At 42.8% G+C, this 22,425-nt stretch overlaps 1 protein-coding gene across 5 annotated transcripts in view; it reads left to right on the top strand.

Annotated features, from left to right (window-relative positions):
• Window positions 1-22,425, top strand: part of RREB1 (ras responsive element binding protein 1) — a 122,043-nt gene that overhangs the window by 42,433 nt on the left and 57,185 nt on the right. For 3 of the 5 annotated variants that reach the window (XM_059852780.1, XM_059852808.1, XM_059852815.1), the window contains 4 exons: window positions 14,483-14,602; window positions 15,933-16,135; window positions 20,489-20,578; window positions 21,902-22,065. In XM_059852780.1, the coding sequence (XP_059708763.1) occupies window positions 14,483-14,602; window positions 15,933-16,135; window positions 20,489-20,578; window positions 21,902-22,065 (577 nt within the window). Of the gene's footprint in view, window positions 1-2,851; window positions 3,222-14,482; window positions 14,603-15,932; window positions 16,136-20,488; window positions 20,579-21,901; window positions 22,066-22,425 lie in introns of all 5 variants that reach the window. The other 2 variants (XM_059852791.1, XM_059852800.1) reach the window with 1 other exon arrangement.

Genomic DNA, 22,425 nt, shown 5'->3' with positions numbered 1-22,425 from the left:
TGAGGCAGAGGGATTAGTTGGGAAAATGGGGAGAGAGGGAGGAGTTGAATGGGATTTCTTTTCTTTTCTGGAGTCAGGAGGCTCCTCCCGTAGCAGAGAGGGAGCATAGTACATGGAACCTGAAGACCTTTAAAGTACATGCTGAAATGGATGCTGGGAAGATACAGTACAGTGCTTGGGCACAACTCCAAGGCTCCCAAGGCAAGTAATATTTAAACAAGCTGAACAGCCCCTTTCGGCAAGCAGCAGGAAATCCAGCACTGAGCTTTGTGTTGTTGCATGGTCAGCAGAAGATAAAAGCTCAGACTATGCAGCTGGGGTTCCCTCCTATCACTGGATGGCAAACTGTTAAAAAAAGATAAAAGAACAGAAAAGGACAGGGGGTCGCCTAATTGAAAAGCATTCCTTCATATTTTAAGCCATCTAAGTACTTTGAAATACATTGAGCCTGATGTAAGTCAGGAACAGCCCCATCGGGGTGTGCTGGAGCTCTTACATCAGTTGGCAGGCAAAAGATGAATTTGTCCCTCTGCTTCATCTGAGATAAAGATTTAACATGGGTAGGACTGTGATATGCGTAGGTGCCTCACCACAAGCCCCACAGCAGGCAGGAGCTTCCCAGAACATTTTTTTTTTTTTTTAGGAGCAAGGCATGTAATGGTGAGTCTGCTGCTGGCTCGGGGTCTCATTCTAAAATTCAGTCAGCATTCAGCCATGTATAGCCTTTCCAAGTCCCACTTTGTGCAGCTCATCCTTGGTTAGGAACTATTTTAACAATGAGGAAGAGAATTTAATTGAATGAGATTGCTAGTTCAAATCTTCTAATCAGTATTTACTGTATTCCTCCCCTCTGTCCCTCCTCCTTCTTTCCTGCATCACAGCACTAGTGTCTTGGGAAAGAAAATGCTTCAGAGCATTTGTTACCAATTTAGCAGCAAGTACGTGCTCAAATTTGGGATTTCTGAGATCTGTGTGTGCCATATGTAGGCAAAATGTAGTACTTGCAAGTGCCAGTAGAAGGGAATAAACACAAATTTGCTGTTCTGCAGATAGTGTTTCTTTAATCTAATGAGACTTACATTTGTGCAGCCTTTTTGTTTTGGTAAAACGGTTAACCGTCCTCCCTGGGGTGCCTAATTGCTTATCATGAACTAATCAGTCCCCTGGGTATATGAAGGATTGAAACACTGCCAAGATAGAGCCTGTGACTTCCCCAGAGGTGTGATAACCCTCCCAATTACCCCACCCTTCAGGGAGCTTGCTTACTGCTGTTTTAAAGACCTTGTTACATCAGAAATTGTCCATGTTCAGAGATTTTGGTAAATTTAAAGGGGTGTATTTACTGAGACTCTTTTGAACCTGTAAGCTTTCATATTTTTAATGTCAAATTTGTACTGAATATTGTTTCAAGTTTGGTGTAAAAACTCTGAACATGTTTCTCCTTATGAAAGTGCCTACCTTCATAGCCCCCATGGCATGACAGACCCTAACAGATAAGGAGACATCCAGTTTCTGTCTTTACCAGTTACTAGATAGGGATGGCAAAATCTTCTAGCTTCAGAAACCCTTTTGAAGTTCACATGAAGAAATGAGTGAAACAAATCTGCTGGTAACTCTCTTCTAATTTTTAGTAGAATGATAGTTGCATGTTACTGTGTGTGAAATGAGTGGGTAGATTAAGAAAAGTTTTTCACCTTACAGTAAAAAAATAATTCATTTAACTAGTGGTTTGCTTGCATTCTCCTTTCAGTTTCCTGTTTTAACTCATTCATAGTACATGCTTGTCTGCTGTACAGGTTGAGATGGCTACTGATTGCCTGAATTCTTCTCTTGTATCTTTTTGTATTGAATGGTTGAGTTCCATGAGGCGTATAAAGCTTACTACGAAGCAATAGTGTTTGAACTGGAAGTGGAAAACAGCTCCTGCTATTTAGCATCTGAGTGAAAATATGAGATCTCGTGTTGAGGTTTCTTTGTCCTTTACTTTTGCTCTGAATGAACATGATTTTTGTGTGAAATTTGGAGGATTGAATCTGTCAGTTGGGTAGAAATAACAGTTTGTTCCTTGAAAGAGTTGTAACCTAATCAGTGAATAATCAGGGTTTTTTTTAATTTTGTGGTTCTTTTAAAATACTTAAGGTTTTCTTCACTTCTAGTTGTATATTCTAAGTGAATTTAGCAAGATCGATGCAAATAAAAATATTGTTATAATGCGTATTGGCTTAAAACTTTAAAGCACAGTGGTTTCATGCTTAGAATTAAAAGAAGGTGGCTGTGAGGGGGTGTATGTTTATATGCCTGAGAAAATGTAAATATGGAAGCATCACTCCTCAAAAGAAGTGTGACTTTCAGTATCATAGGTCTGATTATGATGTTTGAACGTTGCTTGGCTATATGTGCATGTTTGAAAGTGATTAGTCAAGTTTCCACTGGCAAACTCTTGCTGTCCTCCTGCAGAAATTGGGGTGGGTGCACAGGCCGCTTGATCACATTTTGTTGCTGTTTGTTCATTTTTCTCTGTTTGCAGCTACTACTTTACCCAGAATTGGATTGAACCTATACATAGTTCATACAAGTTTGTTTCAGGCTAATGCTTTTGTTAAATATTTATCAATGGAGTCAGCAGAAAGAAATTAATTTCCCTTTTCATATATGAATTGTTTCAAGAGTTGTCTGTATCATCTGTTTCATGGAAAAGTGTGAAGCACTAGCAGTAGAATTGGTTTTTTGGAAGGAGAGGGTGGTTTTGGACTAGCAGCAGACGTTTTTGGCTGGAGGAATAGCAACTTGAAACTTCACTTACTGAAGAAACCTGTTCACAATTTTGTCTGTTCTTTTTTTTTTTCCCCAGCGTTCCTGAAATAAACTTCCTGCAATTCTTTGCAGTGTGCAGGTGTCCAGACTCCCCTTTACTCATGGTCGCCTGTGAAACCCGTCAGGCAACTGGAGGCTGTACCTAAAATTCTGCTGGCAGTGCAGCACACTGCAGGGGCCTTGATATAGTTACGGTGGACACCTTGTGCAGCCCCAGCTGTAGCATCCCCTCGTAGTCCGAACAACTGAGTATTGCGGTCCAGGAGTCTGCACGTGTGGAGGACTGCCTGGAATAGAAAAAGGAAAGCTGCAGAGATTGTAAGCTGCTGCTTGATCCGTGTGGCTGTTGTGCCGAGGAACATCAAAACTTTGCTGGATGGATCCGACAGCTCGTTGCAAAGTAGAGGGTCAGTCCTGCTGCTTATTTGCAGTTATTAACCTTAGTGGATTTGAAATTTTTTTTGTTTCCTTTGTTTTTATGTTTTTCTCTGTATGCCTAAGAGGATTGTGGCCTTGCAACCAGAATGCTCATGTTCAGGAAACTTAAGGCTGTTCCTACTGAAGGGCTTTGAAGATCAGCAGGCATTTCCTCCAGGGTTTACAGCATTGTTGGAGGAAACATTCCTTGCAGAAGTCTTCAGGCCTATCCACCCGACTTTGGTCATTTCTTACCTCACCAGCACGTGGATTATGCTGTTTGCAGACTGTCTAAGCTGCACGATGACCTTCATGGATTCCTCATGAGCTTTTACAAGGCCAGGCCAGTGTACTTTGTAAAATCCTTTAGAAATGCCTGCTAGGCTTTTAAAGTCCCAGAGCATAGACTATACTGCAAGGAACTCGTAAGGTCAGCAGCTGGATATGGTTGCGGATGAAGAGGGATTTGTGTGTGTCTGTGTGTGTGTATGCAGTTCTTGTTTCGAAAATACATATTTTTTTCAGGTCAGATAGAGATACATTGTTCCTGAGAAGGCTTCTTGTACTGTCTGCTAAAGCTGAGGGACTTCTGAATTCCATAAGAAATTGATGAACAAGATCCCTATGCCCTTTCTTTGCACGTGTGTTGCACTTTCATTTTGATGAACAGATGCTGTTTCATTTGGTCAGTGTGCTGGAAGCACCTCCCACAGGTTACTTGCACTGCACCTACTTCAAAATAGAAAGAAAACTCATACTGAAGAGTACCACTGGCAAGTAGCTCTGCTGTTTAAAATACTCCAAGTGGCTATTCTGTGCGAATCTCAATTTGGAGAGTCTTGCCATCGCTATCTATTGATGTAATTAATTTACCTAACTAAACCAAGAAAGAAACCTTGTATTTCAGAATTTAGAGCTCTGTAAACAAGCCCAAAGGCTACTGGCCAGTGGGTGTAAGCCAGTGGGTGTGCTCACAAAACTTGTGGTGCCTTGTTCATAGGTGATAGGAGAGAGCTGTTTTTCTGAAGGCTGGATTTCTCTCTTGCCTGGACGAAGCAATAAACCTCAGTCTGAGTGATCTTTGCTGCATTGGCATCTGTGGCAAATACATATCTAGAATAACCTCCTGTGAAATTAAAACCGCAAGTTTGTATCTTTTAACTCTGGCTCACAGTATCAGGACAATGTCAACTGATGGTTGTCTGTGCTTAATATCACATGGAGATTATGTAGCTGGTTTATATCTGTTCCTGGTCCTTAGCACACTCTAGGAGTTGGTTGACTTGAGGTCTGCTTGTGCCTCTTATGGTGGGAGGCAGATGTTGGCTTTGGCTTGTGGGCTTGCAGAGTCTGCTTGGCATGGAGATACAATCTCAGAAGGAGTGCTACCAGTTACCTTGCTCATGAAAAAGCTCTGTAGGCCCTTGGGATATTGCAGCTGGAGGCTGACATTACAAGTGCCTCCTAGGGTGGATGGGAGGGGGAGGGCTGTACAGCATGCTTCTGAGTCTCTTTGCTCCAGCATCTCTCTCTCTCTCTCTCCTCCCTGTGGGCTGTGCTTTCCCCTCTGAAAATCTCAAGCTAAAACTCCCTAATTTAAAAATGTATTTCAGGGGAAGGGGGGGGGTAGGGCTATGATTTGTGTTTCTGAACTTTTAAGATTATCTTGGTTATAGATTGTTGTTGTTGTTGTTGTTGTTTGGAGGATGTGATAGGGGGAATAGTTGCTGTGCTGACCAGAAACAGAATACAGGAAGATATGATGTTAACAAGGTGGGGAAGAAAAGGAGGTGTTTGTTTAGAAAAAGCCCAGTCACTAAAGCCTATGGAGCAGAGGAACCCTGTTGATAACACAGATGAAACAGTCTGCCTCTTTCCTAACTTTAGAGGAGTGGAGCTTTGTAATAAATGGCTGCCATGTGGCAGCTGTCTCCCAGCTTCGTGAGCCTGGCAGTAGTTAATCCTGTCAGCAAGTCATGCTCCCTGGAAAAGAGCAGTGAGAAGAGCTTCAAACTCTTGAATCATTCTATCTTAGAAATATTTGCATGTTGAGTCTGCTTAAAACAAGTTTGGTAATTTGATGTAGGTTTCCATCTTTAAGTAACATAAAAGTGCAGCTGTGTTGGCTTTTAAATAAAATGTTAGAAATGTGCTGAGATATTGCAATTTTTTTGTCTCTTTAAAAAAGTCATTTTAGTTTTGGAAGGTATATTTTCCAGAGTACAAAATGTACTTCGTAGAGGAGGGACACTGTGTTGCTATCCCTGTATGTTAAAAAATTACAGGTTGAGCATTTGAGATCATGGTTGTCCTTAAAAGCTTGAGAGTTTAAAATTAATCTGTTCAGTTTGCTTTTTGTATTTTGCTGAGCATGTAATGTGTTTGTCCTTTTTCCAAAAATCAAAAAACTAGAATTTTGACTTTAAAATTTTGAGATTTTGTGTGGTAATACAGCACCATCAGACTTTACAGACTCATGATAAAATCTTGGTGGTTGACAACACTACCTCCAGGAAATGGGTTTAAATCCCTGTAATTTTTACTTTTACTTTTCTCATTTTGCTGTGTTATCTTGTGAAGCCCAAAATGTTTTGGCAAGCTACCTGGTACAGTGTTCCAAGCAGAGAGTGCACTGGCATCTCCTGCAAAGACAGTGTGGCTGGGCCGCAAAGGATGAGTTGGGAGCTCTGCAATGAGCAGACTGATGCTCTCCCCCTTGGGCTTGCCTGTGTTTGCTAGCATATGGATGCAGTTAAGAGTGGTGAAACACCATGTGGGATATAGCTACTCCAAGAAGAGTTTTTTCCTGGTCTCTAGCTTATCCTATATTCAGAATGATTTTTGTAAAATTGCCTGTGCATTCAGTTTCTCTGTGAAACTCTTCAAATACTCATCTTGGGGGAAGAAAATTGCAAACAGAGCAGCGCACAAGAAGCAGGGCACTAGCACAGGAGATCTTCTGTGTCCTCCTCAGTGTGATTCATCCTGCCTCTGTAATCCCTGCTGAACCCGTCCGGCACACACACGCAGCTCTGGCTACATGTGAAGAGCAAGTGTGAGGGGGTGAAATGTTTGCTTGTTTCTCCCTCCTGAGGTTTGCTTTAAACCTTCACCTCGAGTGCTGGCTCTGAAGCTGCCCTTGGCTGAGCTGCTGGCCATCAGGGTGAGGGACAGAGATGGGGACCGGGACAGGCCCTCCTTCCCTCCCTCCCAGCCTCCCTCCCTCCCTCCCAGCCTCCCTCCCCAACAGCTGCAGGCACCAATTGCCAGGGAGCAGCCCAGCCGCATGGTTTCGTGGCTTTCTTCCTCTTGTTACTAATGTGCCTGCTTGTTTCCGTGATGCTGTGCAGAGGAACAACCAGACGGATTGTCTTCTCTCGGGGTGGGTGCCCAGGCATCTGCACAGCCAGTTGGTATGGCACAGGAGCCCCTGTTTTTTCAGTGACACCAGGGGCTATTGATGGCAGGCTGGGGCTGTGCTGCTGCTGCTGCACAGATGCTTGCTCTTGGCCCACCTTAAAAGGACAAGATATCTCGTGGTTTAGACTGGCCATATATTGTCGGGGATGTCAGCATCTCCGTCACAGCTACCCAGCTGAGCCCAGTCCTGCTTTGCCTGCCCTGCATGCCTGCAGCCTCTCCTCAGTCAGAGAGAGGGGTGCTGTAACTCTGAGTATTTGAATGGGGGGGGGGTTGTCTCTTTTCTTCACTGTTACTCAGAAATTTTTTCCATCTGACTCTCCTTACTGCAGTGGATCTAGCTCACCCATTGGGCTCTTGGAGAAGTATCTCGTTCCCTCAGCACAGTACTTGCTTAGGCACACAGGTGATGGGACATTAACCTATAGCTCTCCCCATGTCCCATCCAGGGTTTTAGGTCAAGTGGGTTTGTCAGGGTAGCATGAAAATGAAAAAATCCCCCAAGCAACAAACACACAAATCTACATTTTGATTGTTTCCTCATTTTGCAATCCCCTCTTGCTTGTCTGAGATGGCAGCAGCAGCAGGCAATGAGGTTTTGTCTCCCAGGGCTGTGCTTCCCTAGGATTGCAAGGCCTGTCTTGTTCTGTGTTCCCCCAACGTTGTTGTGATTGTCACCCTCAGACAGGTGCATCTCCCTTTCCTCAGCCTGTTGGGCATGGACACAGGCATGGCGGGGTTGCCCACTCGTCCTTGCTTCAACTTCCCCCTGCCCTTCTGCTCTCTTGCCTCGCCCTGGGCTCCTTCAGGGCGTGTGGGCAGTGGTTTTGGCAGGCAGTGTGATGCCACTTGCCTGACTTGTCCTGCCTTTGCAAGATACTTCCATCCCACCTTCAGGGCCCACTCCCTCCAGTCTCTGGCTCTGCTCTGGAGTCCCACCCTCTCCCACACCATCTTCCAAGGCTGTCCCCTTGCCCAGTGGGATGTAAGCCAGCCCTGGCTCAAGTGAAAGATGCAGCAGCTGGACTGGGGAAGACTGGTAGTGTGGGGACAGACGCCAGGCCATGTCCCAAGGAGTGTTGCCCTGCTACAGCCAGTGCCAGCTCAGGGGAGATTTGAAGGGACTTTCTCGTGTTGCCACTTCATCTAAGGCAAATAAACTGGAGTTAAAGCCAAGAAACACATTGACTTCCTGGAACTCTGCGAGCCGTCCGCACAGCTGTCCCCACTCCCTGAACACATGCAAAGCAGAGCTTATAAGGACAGTATTGCTTTTGTGTCCTTCCTCAGCCATTGGGGAGGGCACAGGGGAGGGGATGTGCTGGGTAAAGCCCAAGGCCTGTCTTGTTCCGTGTTCCCCCAACGTTGTTGTGATTCCCAATGCCTGGGGGAAGCCAGACTCCCTTCCCACTGGCCTCCTCACAGCTGTGCCAGCAGGCAAGGATGAGGATGGAGGAGTTTTGCAGTTGTCAGCATGGGAAGGAATGGATGGATGTCTGCTTAGAGCCACTTGTTTTGCTCTCCTGTTGCCCTGACTTTTTTTTGTTGTCTAAATGTGGTGTTCATGGTCCCAGGTTTGTTAAGCATTCTTCAAATCTCAGTATCCTTTTTGCTTGGGCAAATTCTTGAAGCTAGCTGCAGTTTTGTGACAAAGGCTTCCTGGAGGGCCAGGTACTCGCCGACAAGCTGATACAAACAGCAGAAATGAGGAGCAGCTCACAGATGCGTCTTTGGTCGGGGGAAAGAATGCTAAGGTATTAGAAAAGTCTCAAAATTCATCAGCAGTTGCTGATCTTAAGTGCAGCCGTAGGTTATTGCAGTTCTTGCAGTGCTGTGTGTTCTGTGTGGCACTGTTGTCCCCAAAGAGAGCAGTGCTGGTCAGGAACTCAGTGCAGGCTCGGATCGAACTCTGTGAGGTGATTACCAAGTGTGTTGGGCTTTCCTGTCGGGAGCCAGGGGCCGTCAGGTTTCGCTTTCGCTCTTGTGCTGGAGCAGCTTTTGCCTGAGTTCTCTTTTCTAGCCCAGCACCAACACAGGCTCCTGCCTGAGTGCTGTTCGCACAGCACACAGCACTTGCATAAGGTGCAGACATTGCTTCCCTCCTCAAGTTAGCAAATGGAGCACAGTGCCAAGAGGATGGGCATGAATTCATCTTGTATTAAAGCTGCCCAGTAGCTGTGTGCATTGCTGTAAACCAGTTGAACCATAAAGGTGAATTTTACCCAGGAAACCCCTGCTTTGCCAGTATAGTGTCTCATTGTTATATTAGTACAGCTTCCTTGATTCCAGTGTATTGCTCCAATGTAATGCCAGAGTATCATGGTGATTCAGAGTTGTTCACTAGAGGCATTAGCTAAGTTCAAAATCTGCTGTGCTTTTTGGAGAGAAGCTTCTGGTCATCTGAGCCAAAGTCCTGAGGAGCATTACTAGTCCATAAGTCACCAAAAAGGGATTTTCAAAAGCTGCATAAAAACTGAATGCGCACATATATATCCCATCATGCTTGCAAGGAAATAAAACAGGAGGAGTAAATATGTTTGAATATTTAAAATTTAGCCTGTTAGGTGTTGTAGCAGCAGCATGCTAAATAGTCTGGAAATAGTCTGGGATCATCTTGTTCTTGTTTAGCGCTTCTTCCCCTGTCCCGCTCCCACCAGAAGATCGTCCAAAACTCAGTTTTAAGGCATGTCCATGAGCATGTGGTTCACTTGTTTATTCCATTTTTGGGTTTATCTGTCTGTGTACAAGTTAGACATATGGATGTTGTAGACTCACATGATTATTTTAAGAGGCAAAGTATGGTACCTGCACTAACATATGTAAAATGATTGTTTCACTGGTAGTTCAGAGTTTATAGAAAGAGAAAAGTCTGTCTTCTTTGATGCTCAGAGAGTACCCTTCAATAGATGTTACTCCTTTTGGTTTTTGTTTTTGTGTTTGGGGATTTTTTTGTAGAGGAAAATGTTACTTAGAGGAGCAAGTTCAAAAGCTTTGGTGTAGCATTCTTAGTTTTTACTGTTAAGTGAAAGAGCAGCCCCCAGATATTCTGGTGCCACTCTCTTTCTTTCTATGCTTGTCTTCCTTTCCCCATGGGCTGCCCTGTACTGGTGCTCCAGCAGTGGTGATGGTGAGGTGATGCTTCCAGTGTAATTTTCTACTGCTGGGGTGCAGAGTCAGCACCAGAACTTCAGTAGCAAGGGCAGAGTTGGTATTAAAAAAGGTCAGTTGGGAAAACTTTGTTCATTTGCTTTTCCTTTGCCTCGAGGCAGTGCTTTGAATAGTATTAGCCCTTTTTTCTTCCCACACGATGCCTTTTCACCCTTTTTCCTTCCTGCCAGCTTTGACAGAAAGTTATGTTCAAAAGGTAGTGCGGGTGATAGCGCACATCACTTTTGGGGTGGGAGTGACCATTTGTGCTTGGAAGCGTTTGTGCTCTGGGAGTAAAATCCGCTCCTCTGCGTAGAAGCTAAGTAGGAGACCAGTGCATCAGAAGCAGTTTGGAGTGCAGTGTAGCGATTCTTAGGTATTATAATCTCAAGGGTAAACAGTAAACTTTGTTTATTCAAATGTGATATCTCTCTTTGAAGTTCTGCTCTTGTCTAAATTTGTATACTAGCAGGTCTGGCCTTCATTTAAATGATCCTTGGGGTTTTTTCATGCCACTTTGAAAAAAAAACAGTGGGAAAGCCGTGACTAAGCTAGTAGTGTTGCTGAGATGGAAATGATGAAGAAGGCTCAGGATTCCTGTTTGGACCTCATGGGAAAAAGTGGTTTGAAATGCATGGTGGGGGGGTGCACATTCCTAAACCTGTCACTTCTTTTCCCTATTTCTTCTCCCCCACTGTGTTCTTTACTAAATACTGCAGTATGTTTAATGAAACCAATAAAACTATTTGGCCAAGAGTGTTAATCTTTCCCTGGCCCAATTAGTGCATGGCTTCTACTTTTAACATTAATGTGGATTTTTTTCGGAAGGCAGAACAATAAGCAGCTTTGTGCTATGTGTACCAGGTTTTCCCCCTTCTTGCCTGTATTGTGCGTTTCTTCCTATCTATTCCAAAGGGAGAGCTCATGTGCAAAGACAGTGGAGCAATCTGGAACAGAGACTTGTCCCAGCTCCCAGGGGCTGGGACGTGCTGCTCTGTGCCTCTCAGTTGCAAGTCAAGTGACTGTGACTCTGAAGACTCATCATTTTTTCTCCTTTCTTCTTCCTTCTCCTGTGGCCTGTGTTCTCCTTTTTGCTTCTTCCACAATGCTCTTCACCAGAAGGCAAAACAGCTGTAGCTGTTTAGAGTTGTCTTAAAACAAACAAAAAACCCAAATAAATACACATAAGCAAAGCGGAGGGAGTAACTGTTGATTGGTTCAGCTTTAACACACAGTAGAGTCACACTTTATCCCAAAGGAGGAAATAGGTCTAGCAAGTGTCTTCCTGTACAGACTGAATGGGAAGCAACAAGGTGGTGGATTTTTTTTTTTTGTAAGCTCTGCTTTTGCAGTTTCTCTGCCATTAGCTGGTTGTGTGGGGCATCAGGGGTGAACCTCTGTCAGAAGCAGGAGCTATAGGCCCCTCAGGGCTCTCTGTGGGATGGAAGTTGCCCCAGTTTCAAGTTGTCAGCAACCTCATCAAGTGGAAGGAACACATTCCTGCAGAAAAGACAGGTCTCTTGGTGTGGCCATGCAGAGAGGGCTGCATTGTCTTGTTTGGTCCTGTCCCCCCTACCATTTGTCAGCACTCTTGCTTAGTCACTTGCTCTCTGCTTTTCCTCCTTTTCACACAGGATGAATGTGACACTGGGGGGTTTCTTCAAAGTAGAAGATGACTTGGATGCTTGTGACCACTTCCCTGTTTCCTAGAGGCTTTGGTCCGATGTTGAATGTAACCTGAGGCTGCACTGTTTCTCAGCTTATTTCCTGTTTATCCTTTTTCCTGGAGGTCTTTGTTTTCTTTTGGGGAGAGGGAGGAAGAAGGCTCTGTCAGCACAACCTCCATGCCGGGGCATTTGGTGTGAGCTGGGAGGGATTACAGTCCTGAAGGCAGTATGATATAGGGCACGTGTGCTGGTTGCTGCCTGTCTGATTGCCTGAGTTTCATAGGTGCTGTAGAAGAAAATCCCAACATTTCCCCATCCTCAGTGATGCATTTTTTTAAAGAGGGAAAAAAAAAAACCAAACAAAAAACCAACCAGCCCAAAGCAAAAAAGAAACCAACCAAAAAACAACCAAAAACAAGGCTGCAAGAGAAATCTCTCAGTATGTTCCTGCCTGAAGGCACTCTGCCATGGGTTTTCCCACAGGAAGGAGTGATTTGGCCCAGGGTTCTTATTGTTTCTATATCCTATTGCAAATAGAAAGTTATGCTTCTGAAATTGGTGTGAGCTGCTCATGCAGTTGTCTTTGTTTCAGTGGTGCATTTTTGTTTCATGCAAGAGAGTGGAAAATATATAGGTAAATAAAAGCATGCAGCAGCAGTTCAGTTGCGATCTCTAGACTGCTTTCAAAATTGGAAATTTTTAATATGCAGAAAATGGTTTTAAGGACAAGATCTCTGACTACGTATATTGCTTGCCTTTGGAGGAAAATATTTGGATTCAGAAAAGAAAAATAACTGTTGGCTCATAGAAACTATGAAAGGCTGTAATAGTATGATACATAGTTTTCCTTGTGAAAAAAAACAGAGAGCAAGGTAGCAGGTTTCTATGAAACAGTAGGTAGGTTTTTTTAATGTGCATATATGCCTTCCCGTTCTGCAGGCTCTCTCTGGAAAGTGCATTTCGATGTTGCTAAAAGCAACACTAGAAATTCTTACTGTAGTTCTCTGGGAAGCTCCTAAGCTGTCTTTAAGTTACCTTGGCAAACACAGGAATCTTCAACGTTACACAATAGATTTCTTCCAGGATGTATCAGTAGTGACATTAATGTGCTAGGTATTGACTGAAAGAGGAATGAATATGTGTATTTTGGAAGGAATTGTGTATTTTGTTTGTTTAAGGTTTTTTTAAGGACTAAAGCACTTACTTTTTTTAACAGAAAGACTTCAAAATAGTTCAAAATGGTCCTTATTTTTGGTAGTGCTAAGCTGATTGAGCAAGCAGTTTTAGATTTAGGCCAGTCTTGAAAATAATTCTGTTGCTTATTCTATTCAAAAGTAAGTCAGCTACCACATAAGTGATTGAAATAAGATGGGGGCAGGGGGGAAAGAAATAATTAAGTTGCTCCTGAATAAGATGGATCTTTTTTAAAAACAAACGAAATAACAGTAAAGTTACAGCAGTTACAACAGTTAAAACAAAGCCAAACAAATAAATGGCTCTCATAATTACTGGAGGAAACATAGAAGGCTGGGTGCTTGGCCTCACCTTGGAGCAAGAAATCCCTGGGTCACAGGGCTCCCTAGTATTTTCTTAACAGAAAAGTACAAAAATAATTAGCAAAAAGTTATTTTGAGTTGTTCAGGTTAGTCTGTTTTTCTGGGTTTGAAGGTGCAGATAGAAGGCAGTATTTGTTCAGAGGTTGATGTTTTCCTGAGCTTTACACTATTTGGGCTTAGTCAGGTCCCAGGTTTTGTCTCTAGACTGCATCTGTGTGCTGCTCTTTAGAAGGCTGGCAGCTAAATGTAGGAAGTTTGAATCCACTGCTGTGTCTGGCATGGTGTGAAATGAGGAACCACTTGGCACAAGGTGGGCCCTTTCTTTTTGCCTGCCTGTTCTTGGGTGCTCCAGATTGTTGGCAGTTGGGGTAACACAGTCATTGATTGTTTTCAAATGCTGTTCAAACAGCATTTGAAGATGTGTCTCATGACTGATTTGCATGTTATCCTTGAGAGTGTCATTTTTTTAAAATGAAGAAACCCTCCTAACTGTGGTTTGAAGGCAAATGTCTCTGTTCTTTTGGTAAAAGGAAAACCTATATTGAGCTTACTGGTTGTGATTTGTAAATCTGAGTGATGAAATGTCCACAGTGTGTTTGTTTTCATAATGAAATAAACATTTTGCTTTTAAGGTTATAAAGGTGTATTTCTCTGTTAAAAACCTATCAGTAGTTTTCCATATTACAAATAACTTTTTCCAGAGGCTGTAGCCATGAGTGCTGAGGGCAGACAACTGTTTCTCATGTGTTGATCGTTCCCCATCACTTCTTAAAATTATGTTTAACTGCCGTGTCATTCTCCAGAGAGAACAGGCACCCTTCCTTAAACCCCAATGATAGCATGATAAGTTTGTGGTTTCAGAAAGGGGTGTGGAGAAATTCTCTTGGTACATACAATGGTTACTTACGTCTTCAACTTGTGTGGGAACCTTGGGCAGTGGATGTGAGGAATGTGCCAAATGGTCCCAGAAACCTCTGCAGTAATTTTACCACAGTTTGAAGAAAGAAGGTGGCCACCATGAATTCATGTATTGGAGTAAATGTTAGTCTTCCAAGAAAAGAGAAGGCGAACAGAGTATGTATGAAATTGAATCACCTAAATTCTCTAGTTGCAGAATATTCTTCCAGCTTCTCAATCAAATGTCACTACTGTCAGTGATAGGCTAGCTTGCTCTCTCTTCCTCCATTTTTTGCTACCTCAGTGCTGCAGACCAGGCTGGTAGGGGTTTCTTTATTTGCCCAGGTTTTGCCACTGGTGGAAGCAGCAGCATCTCCCAGCCCAGTGCCTGGGCACTCATGAGAGTGGGTGCTTGGCTGCACTGCCACTGCTGGTGTGCTTCTGTCATCAGACCTTTCTGGTAGTCAGGGGAGCCCTCAAAATAAAGGGCTGTAGTCTTACTTTCCTAAAATGGCTTCCATAAAAGCTTACTCCCTTTCTCTTTTTGCCTTCTCCCTCATGTAGTGCTAGAGGGTGCTGCTGAAGAAGAGGCTGAAGAACCAGACGCAACTGTACATACTACACTAAGTGAGGAGACCAGCAACCCAGAAGAGAGCCACAGTCAATCAGGGGAGAAAGATGAAGGTAATTGGTTCAACTGACTCGGTGACTCTGTAAATTAGGGCATTGATTAAGAATGTAAAAACATTTCTCACCCACCCATACACCTTGTTTATAAGATATACATTGAGCAGAAGCACTGGTGCATGCATTTCTTTTCCCATCCCTAACTTTTATCTGTCGGAAAAGTATAAAATAGGTTGAACAGAAGCATGGGCACCTAAATTCTCAGCTACCACTGTAGGCTTCCAAACAAAGATTTTCTTGGCTCACAGTAACTTGGCACCACATAACTTAGCCTCAAAAAACCACCTGTTTATAATCCTCAAACTTATGTTCCAGAGACAGTATTATGCAGAGATCAAATGTTCACAGACAAACGTGTTCCTCCTTGTTCACCCTCACATACTCTTCTGTTGCAGTGACTTTCTCACAACATATATTAAGATTCTGTGCTTTCCACCAGAGGTGACAGAGCAGTAGACTTGCAGGGTGTTCCTCTTTCTTAGGAAAACTTCTTGAGGGGGAAGGGAGTGCTTAATTTAAAAGCCTCTTCCTTTTCAGACCTGTAAAGAAAATAGAAGGCCTTTCCTGTGTGTTTGATATGTCTGTATGTTAAGAAAGCAGAGATGAGATTTTAGGTGTATTATAGACAGAAGCATCCCTGCTGCTTACAGCATGTGATGGAGAAGTTTGAACCTTGACAGCTTTAGCTGTGACATTAGTCATGTATGTAACACATAATCTCCATGGACTAGTGTGGCCTGGCATACCAAAATCACATGTGTGCCATCTGTGGCAGTAAAGAGGCAATATGGGGGATACAAGGTTTTGTTTTGGTTGGATTTTTGGTACTTTAGCTTATTCCATATATAGAGCTGTTTTAAACCATGCTTAAAAGAGAACCCAGTACCCTCCTCTGTGTTACTAATGCCTTAATTGTGCAGTCCTGTTTAAAACACATACCTGCCTGAATAGTTGTGCTTGCCAGAATGTGCATTCATCAGGACTGCTCTGCTAGTTCATGGTGATCACAAGGTTCCACAAATAATTCCATTTCACAGCAAGAGAGAATAAAGTAAATCACTCTATAAGCTCCATGTTGAATTAAGGTTGAAAATGAAGAAAATGGAAATGTCCTATGAGAAAAATGTACACTTTGTCCTGTGCATTCCAATATGAGAAGCTTGTCCTGTTACAAGAACTCCACTTATTATGGCCTGTTGCCTGTGCTCCATGATGAACCAGCAGAGTGTGATGTCAGTTACAGGCTGATGAAAATATTGTGGGTTGTTTGGGCTTTTTTTTAAGATGGCCTAGGAACTCCTATGTGTGTTTTTGTTTTTAATTCCAGAGAAGCAGCTGGAAAGCTTAAACAGCTATAAGGTATCACCAAGTTCACCAAACAGTTTGGACGGAGCAGACTTGTCCTCCATTGACGCCATGATGTCAGCAGTGATGAATGTGGGGAAGATTGCTGAAAATGGTGGGAATTCTCAAAATGTCAAATCCCCCTCAAAGTCTCCTGCACCAAATCGTATTGGCAGGAGAAACCAGGTACATAAACCCAAATGCAGGGAGGGCACAGGGGAGACAATCAGCTGCCTGGAAAGTGATAAGATGTAATTTATGTTTCTTTGACTGTTTGCCTTTTTTCCCCTCAGCGGTTGTTTCTTGCCCCTGCCATTGTTCTCTGTGTATGTTTTCTGGTGTCTCTCCAGACCGTAACTTAGAAAACTGGGAATGAGAAGGGTTCATGTGCTTGGACACAAAAAAAAAACATTTGAGCATGAGCTGCAGTGCCATGCAGTGTTGAGCTGGTCTAGCAGATGCCCCTAGCAGCAACAAAGTCACCTAAGAATTGCCATTTTGTCCTGCTGCATTCTTTCTCCAGGCTCTTGCATTCACATAATCTCATGAGGTGTGTAGCTGCCCTTTGGAAAGTTCAAGTAATTTATGGTTAAAGATGGTTCTGGAACAAAATACTCATCAGGATGCTCAGTTCATATGTGTAGTGAGTGTAAGGTGCCCTTAACTTCCTTGTTAATAATAGCTTGAAGAGCTAGTGCAGAATGCCTTATATGAATTTTGCAGAGTAAATATATGTAGCTTTTATCAGGTTTTTCCATTTGCCCGTTGATGGCACCAGGTGGTAGCAATATTGATCTAAACAAGTGAAAGAAGAGAGTCATATCAGTTAAGCTGTAGTTATTTATATCCATGTTTTTCTCCTGCTGGGCCAAGCTCCACCAAAGGAGGTGCTGCAGAATATCAAAAAAAAACCCCAAACCCCTGTCGTCATTTGACTTTAGAGCTTGAGGTGAAGCACAGAGACTTTGTAAACGAATCAAGATGTAACAGGGACCAGAAAGATTGAGAGGCGTGACTCATGTGATGTTCCTATAGTAGTTTATTAATAGCTTACTGAGTAGCTGCCCAGTTGACAGACTTATGACTTGTCTTGGAGTTTTTAGCATGAAAGGAGTTAAAAGCCATTAGCTGTAAATGGGCATCCTTAAATGAGGAATGGGCAGTATACAGACAGCTGTGTTTGTGGGATTCTATTGTCTGGCACCTGGCTCTAAGGTGTATTTACAGTGTTCTCACTTAGGGGCTGCTCTCGTTCCTTGATTTCATCATGTGAAGTGAGGCACTGGAGTCCAGACCAGTCTGAGGGCAGTGCTGTTACACAGCTGTCCACTGGTACACCATGTGGTCTGGCTTCAGGGAAGTTTATTAGTGTTGGTGACCTTTATTCCACCTGGTATTTCGGTGGGCATCGAATCAAAGGAAGCTCTAGAGTAAATGTGACAGGATTAAGAGGGATTCTTACAGCATAAAAATAAACAAATACATTGAAAACATTGTAAATTGCCTATTTGTCTTTAGGCTGAAAGATTGTTAGAGCCAGAGGGGCAAATGGCTATATTACTGAGAAAACAGAAGTGAGATGTGAAATACTAAGTGGGTATCAATCTTGTTAGCAGGCTCTAATACAGCAAATTTCCACTTTCAGCCAGCAGAATGAAAGCACTGAATTGTTTTAGTGTGTAGCAGTGCAGGGACCTCAGTTTCTGGTCAGAATATGCCCCTTATTATAATTTCAAGGATAATAACAGCTGATTTTCTGGGTCTGACTGCTGTTTCCCACGAGTTGGCAGTGAAACGTTTTGCCCTGAACCTTTGTCCCAAAGTCTATGGTTCTCTTTATAATGCTGACTTTATCTTGGCTGTCGTCTACCCATAGTCTAAAAAGCATGTTCTCACATCAACCTGCATGTATTTTAACTTCTCATTTGCTTTGCTCTTGACAAAATGTGACAGAAGTGTTTTTTGGGCTGGAGAAAAACAGACAGACCTAATGCAGAGCTCCAAAAGCATTTGCCATCAGTTGAATGCAGAGCAGTTGTGCCAGATTGACTTACTAAAGGGAGAGTAGCTGACAAATGAGCTGCTAATTTTATCTTTCAGTTCAAGAACTGTGTTTTCACCAACTTGGCTCTGGTGGGGTAGCTGAATGCTGTGTTTTAAATTGGTGAATGGGGCTACTCTTACAGTAGGGATGCTAATGTTTTTTGGTCTGGATTGGGTTAGGCAACGGATTTGCTTGAGCTGTGTTACGGTATGCAGCTTGTAGCCTGTCTGACCAACGGAGAAAGTTTGGGTTTTAGTTAATAATAAACCCCAGGTTCAATACTAATCAGCTCTGGCTGAGCTATAGTGTGTTTCTGATCTTTGCTTCAAGGTGAACCAGTAATTACTCTATCTTCTGTTAATTTGCTGATTTGAAGAGAAGGCAGTCTGGAAAGCAGGCTTTGAAATCATCAAGTGCATCATGTAGAACTGCAGCACTCGTTTAAAGAGGAGGGGGACAAAAAACAGTAGTGGGTTGATAATTTTGCAGAAATAGCCTGGGGATTAAACAGCATCTAGACTGTCAGCACGTATGCAGGGATTTTCCTCGCAGCACAGTGTGCTTGTGCTCTGTCTTGAGCCAGCTTCTAACAGGCTGCAGTATAATTGGAGCTGAACATTACTCCATGGTCGGGTTGCATATAGTAAAATTAAAGTTATATTAGTAGGATGGAACGAATGTTTGTGAATTACACGCTTATATATAAAAAAATAGGGGAGGAGCACTGAGAAAATGCATTTTAATTTTCTATGAGTGTTCAGGCTTCATAATGGCAGCCTTTCTTGCTGTCTTTCTAATGTTTTGCAAGTGCTAGAACATTAGACCTTGGCCTATATGTGTGGCCTACAGTGATTACCTTTGGGATGTAGAGGCTGAAATGTAGTTGGAAAAACATGTACAAGCAAAAGAATGGGGAGGAGTGGGAGAACCCAATTCTTTCATTTTAGAAACAAAGTCTCAAGACTTGTTTTCTTCAGGCCAAATGGTAAAATAGCTCTTCATCCATGTCCACAGGTCGCAGAAGTTATTGCAAAATTATTATGGCCCTGTTTTTGAAAACAAAACATAATACAGGTACTCTCTAGAATGGTTCCCCAAATCATGCAGGAGGGGATATTGCTTTAATGAGACATAAAAAAGAACTTTCTCTAATTGTGTCAGCATCTCACCATCCTAATGTGCCAGCGAATTTGTCACAGAGACTTGGGTTAGTCATTCACAATGTTCTCTGTGAGTGCTTGAGTCTGACAGTCTGGAAATGGTTGCTTCTGAGTTGATGACTTTGGAATATCACTGGGGAAAGAGGATTGTGTGGAGAGAGGAAATGCATAGAAACACTCATAGCCATCAGCTTGTAGCTAAGGAGAGGCTGAGAATGGGTTCTGCTTTTTGCTTGTTTTCAAGCTTTTACTAATGATACTTAGATTATGCTTTCCCACTGTTTTTTGTACTGTCTTGTCACTAGAGGTGTGCATCATTCTAATTGAAAACTGAGGTTTAATTTTGAGTGCCAGATCATCTTCCTTTTAATATACAGGCGTTGGTGCATAGGCCATGCCTGGCTTCTGGTGAGGTTGTGAAAATGCCCTTTACATCATCCAGTAGCCATCCTTGTGGACAAATTGAGGCAAACAGCTTTGGTTCCTGCAAGAGTGTCATTTCATCCTTGGCTGAAAGAGTGGTGGCTTTGCTCAGTGTCTCAAGGGCATACTTAAATCAGGTTGAGCTCTCCCAGTCAGCTTCATTGTTTGTACTGTGGTTTGACCATCAACTCCTGATTCTCACCTGGGCGAGAATGATGGGGTTCATAATGGGTTTTTTTGGAGTCACGTACACTCCTGCATTGTCACCTCTTTCTTGCTATGATCTCATCAGATGTTGCGAGCTTCAGAAGGGTGGGGCCTGGCTGGTGTGCCTGGATGGGATGCTTCCAGCAGAAACACAGGATGCTGAAGGAAATGGTGCTGATGATTCAGTAAATGCCACTCTTCCTTCTGAGTCAGCCGTGGAGAGCATGCAGCCCCTACAAAAGGGCACCAAGATAGTGCTTTGCCATCAAGATGGGGTGGAAAATCTGAAGTTCTGACAACTCGTGCTATTAAAAATCTTCGGGAAAAATCATGATGTTTGCCCATGTATTCTGATGATGTTCCAAGAATTACTTTCTGGTCAGCTAAATTCCTCCTGGCAGTTTGAGCTCCTTGCAATTGCCTTCACTTCCTGTCCTAAATTGCAACTGCTGAGTATCTGTGTGCTGTTAAAACAGCTGCTGTACTTCTGTGATAGTTGAAATGGCCCCTGTTTATAAATTCAGAAGTTTCTGAAGCTTGCTTGGGGGATCTATCACTTGATAAATGTATAAATGTGAGTTATTCTTTTAGCAGTGGCCTTTTGTACTTGGGATGGATCATGTTTTTCCATCCTCATCACTGACAGCTTTCTAGTCCTTTTACATTGGTATTCCTTCTGATTGTTTTGTTCTCTTTTGTCCACAGGAAACAAAAGAAGAGAAGTCTTCCTATACCTGTCCTCTGTGTGAAAAGATTTGCACTACACAGCACCAGCTAACTATGCACATTCGTCAGGTATGCAGAGTGCCAGCTCTTGGTTTCTTACTTTTATTAAGAGTGTTTTGTTTGCCAGATTGCATTTTGCTGTGGTGAAAAACAGTTCAGTGTGCAAGCCAGTGAAATGCTTCCATTGTTTCACTTTTATTTTAGCCTTCTCTTGCATTTTCTTCAAAAAGCACACCCCACAAACCTAACCCTGAGGTGGGTAATTTTCCTCCCTTCCTTGCCTGGCATTCCACACCCCCCCCCCCGCCCCCCCAGTGGCTCAAACAAGGATGTGTGTCCTGTTCTGCATTGCTTAAGGTATCCTAAGGATCCGGAAAACCACTTCCATCATGAGGCCTAAGTCCTGTTTTATTATCCTGTTTGAGTACAGATCTTTTTACTGGTCATGCAAATTAAGAAGCAGGAAGACATAATTTTTAAATCAACTCAGTGTAGAAGAGTCTCTCAGTCTTTCACAGGATATAGCAAGGGGTTTTTTTTGGTTGTTTGTTTTTTTTTTTTACTGGATAATGCCCTTTTTGGTCATCTACAGGCCTGTTCTTGCTCCTCCTGAAATATATGCATACTTAATAAGGAGGTTTGCCTTTTTCTCTAGCAGAAGGTTCTGCTTTGGATGCTAAGGTGTGGTTGATGACTGGCTTCACTAGATACTTATTACTTCAATTTTTCCTCCTGTACTGTAACTGTTACTTAATTATTTTTTCTTACTCTCCTGGTGTTTTTTGGGGATTTTTTTTTTTTGTATGTGAAGAAATCTTCAAGTCTCTGAATGCAAGCGAGAAAGAGTGGTACATATAGCACGGTAGCTAATGGCCATAACTTGACCTTGTAATGCATTCTCATGGCCATAGAAGTCTGCATGTACACTCAGAAGCAGTTTAGTTTTGTTGTCTTGCTATGCAATAAATTAAAATTTAATATCTTTAAAGAGAATTTGTTTTTGTCTATCTTCTGCTGTGAAGTTCATAATCCATCCTCTTTCCTTACCACTTGTATAACTCCAAACCACTGCACAGCTTAAAGTATCCCAAGGTATCATTTGTCTGATGGGTTGTTGCTGAGTCCCTCTGTATCCTCTTTTGCTGCAGACCCAGCAGAAATGCTGCATTGCAAGCTGTATGAAAGAGCTACTTGTGCTGGTGCATTAAGGGGTTAAAGATGAGTGGGGAGGGCTGGGGAGGAAAGGTATCTACAGGGCACACCCTCATATAAGGTGTTGTGCCAAGTAGCCCTTTAGAGCTGCTTAATTTAAGATGTTTATAGTTCTTGCTGATATTTTACTGGCACTTCAGAAGGGACATTCAATGAAAAAAAAATCATTGCTTTCTCCAGCATAACACTGACACTGGAGGGACAGACCATTCCTGCAGCATCTGTGGAAAGTCTCTGAGCTCAGCGAGCTCCCTTGATCGCCACATGCTGGTGCACTCAGGTGAAAGGCCTTATAAATGTTCAGTATGTGGACAGTCCTTCACCACCAATGGAAACATGCACAGGTGAGTGCTGATCATGTCCCAGGAGTTTGGAAAGGATTACAGCATAGGGGGCTGTTTTGTTTCCTTGGAGGGACTAGCAAGCTGACTAAAGACACTTGGGCAGGAAATGTGGAGTTTCTGTGACCTACAAATGTGGCATAACACACACTACAGCTACTAGGATGCTTAAGTAGTGGGAGGAAATCAGAATTGAGAAAGATCTTCTAGCTTTCTTTAAGTATTATCAAGAGTTGTTATAGCTTTTTGTTTGGTTTTTTTTTTTTTTTTTTGTAATAGTAGTAGTATGACAAATGGATTTTTCTCAGGGGATGAAAATATATAGCCAAGCTATATAGTAACTTCTAGTTCCATAGCTTCAGA

This window comes from Haemorhous mexicanus, chromosome 1 (assembly GCF_027477595.1).
Source record: "Haemorhous mexicanus isolate bHaeMex1 chromosome 1, bHaeMex1.pri, whole genome shotgun sequence".
Classification (NCBI taxonomy): domain Eukaryota; kingdom Metazoa; phylum Chordata; class Aves; order Passeriformes; family Fringillidae; genus Haemorhous; species Haemorhous mexicanus.
The sequence above is the reverse complement of the archived record's forward strand: the minus strand, read 5'-3'. Positions and strand labels throughout refer to the sequence as shown.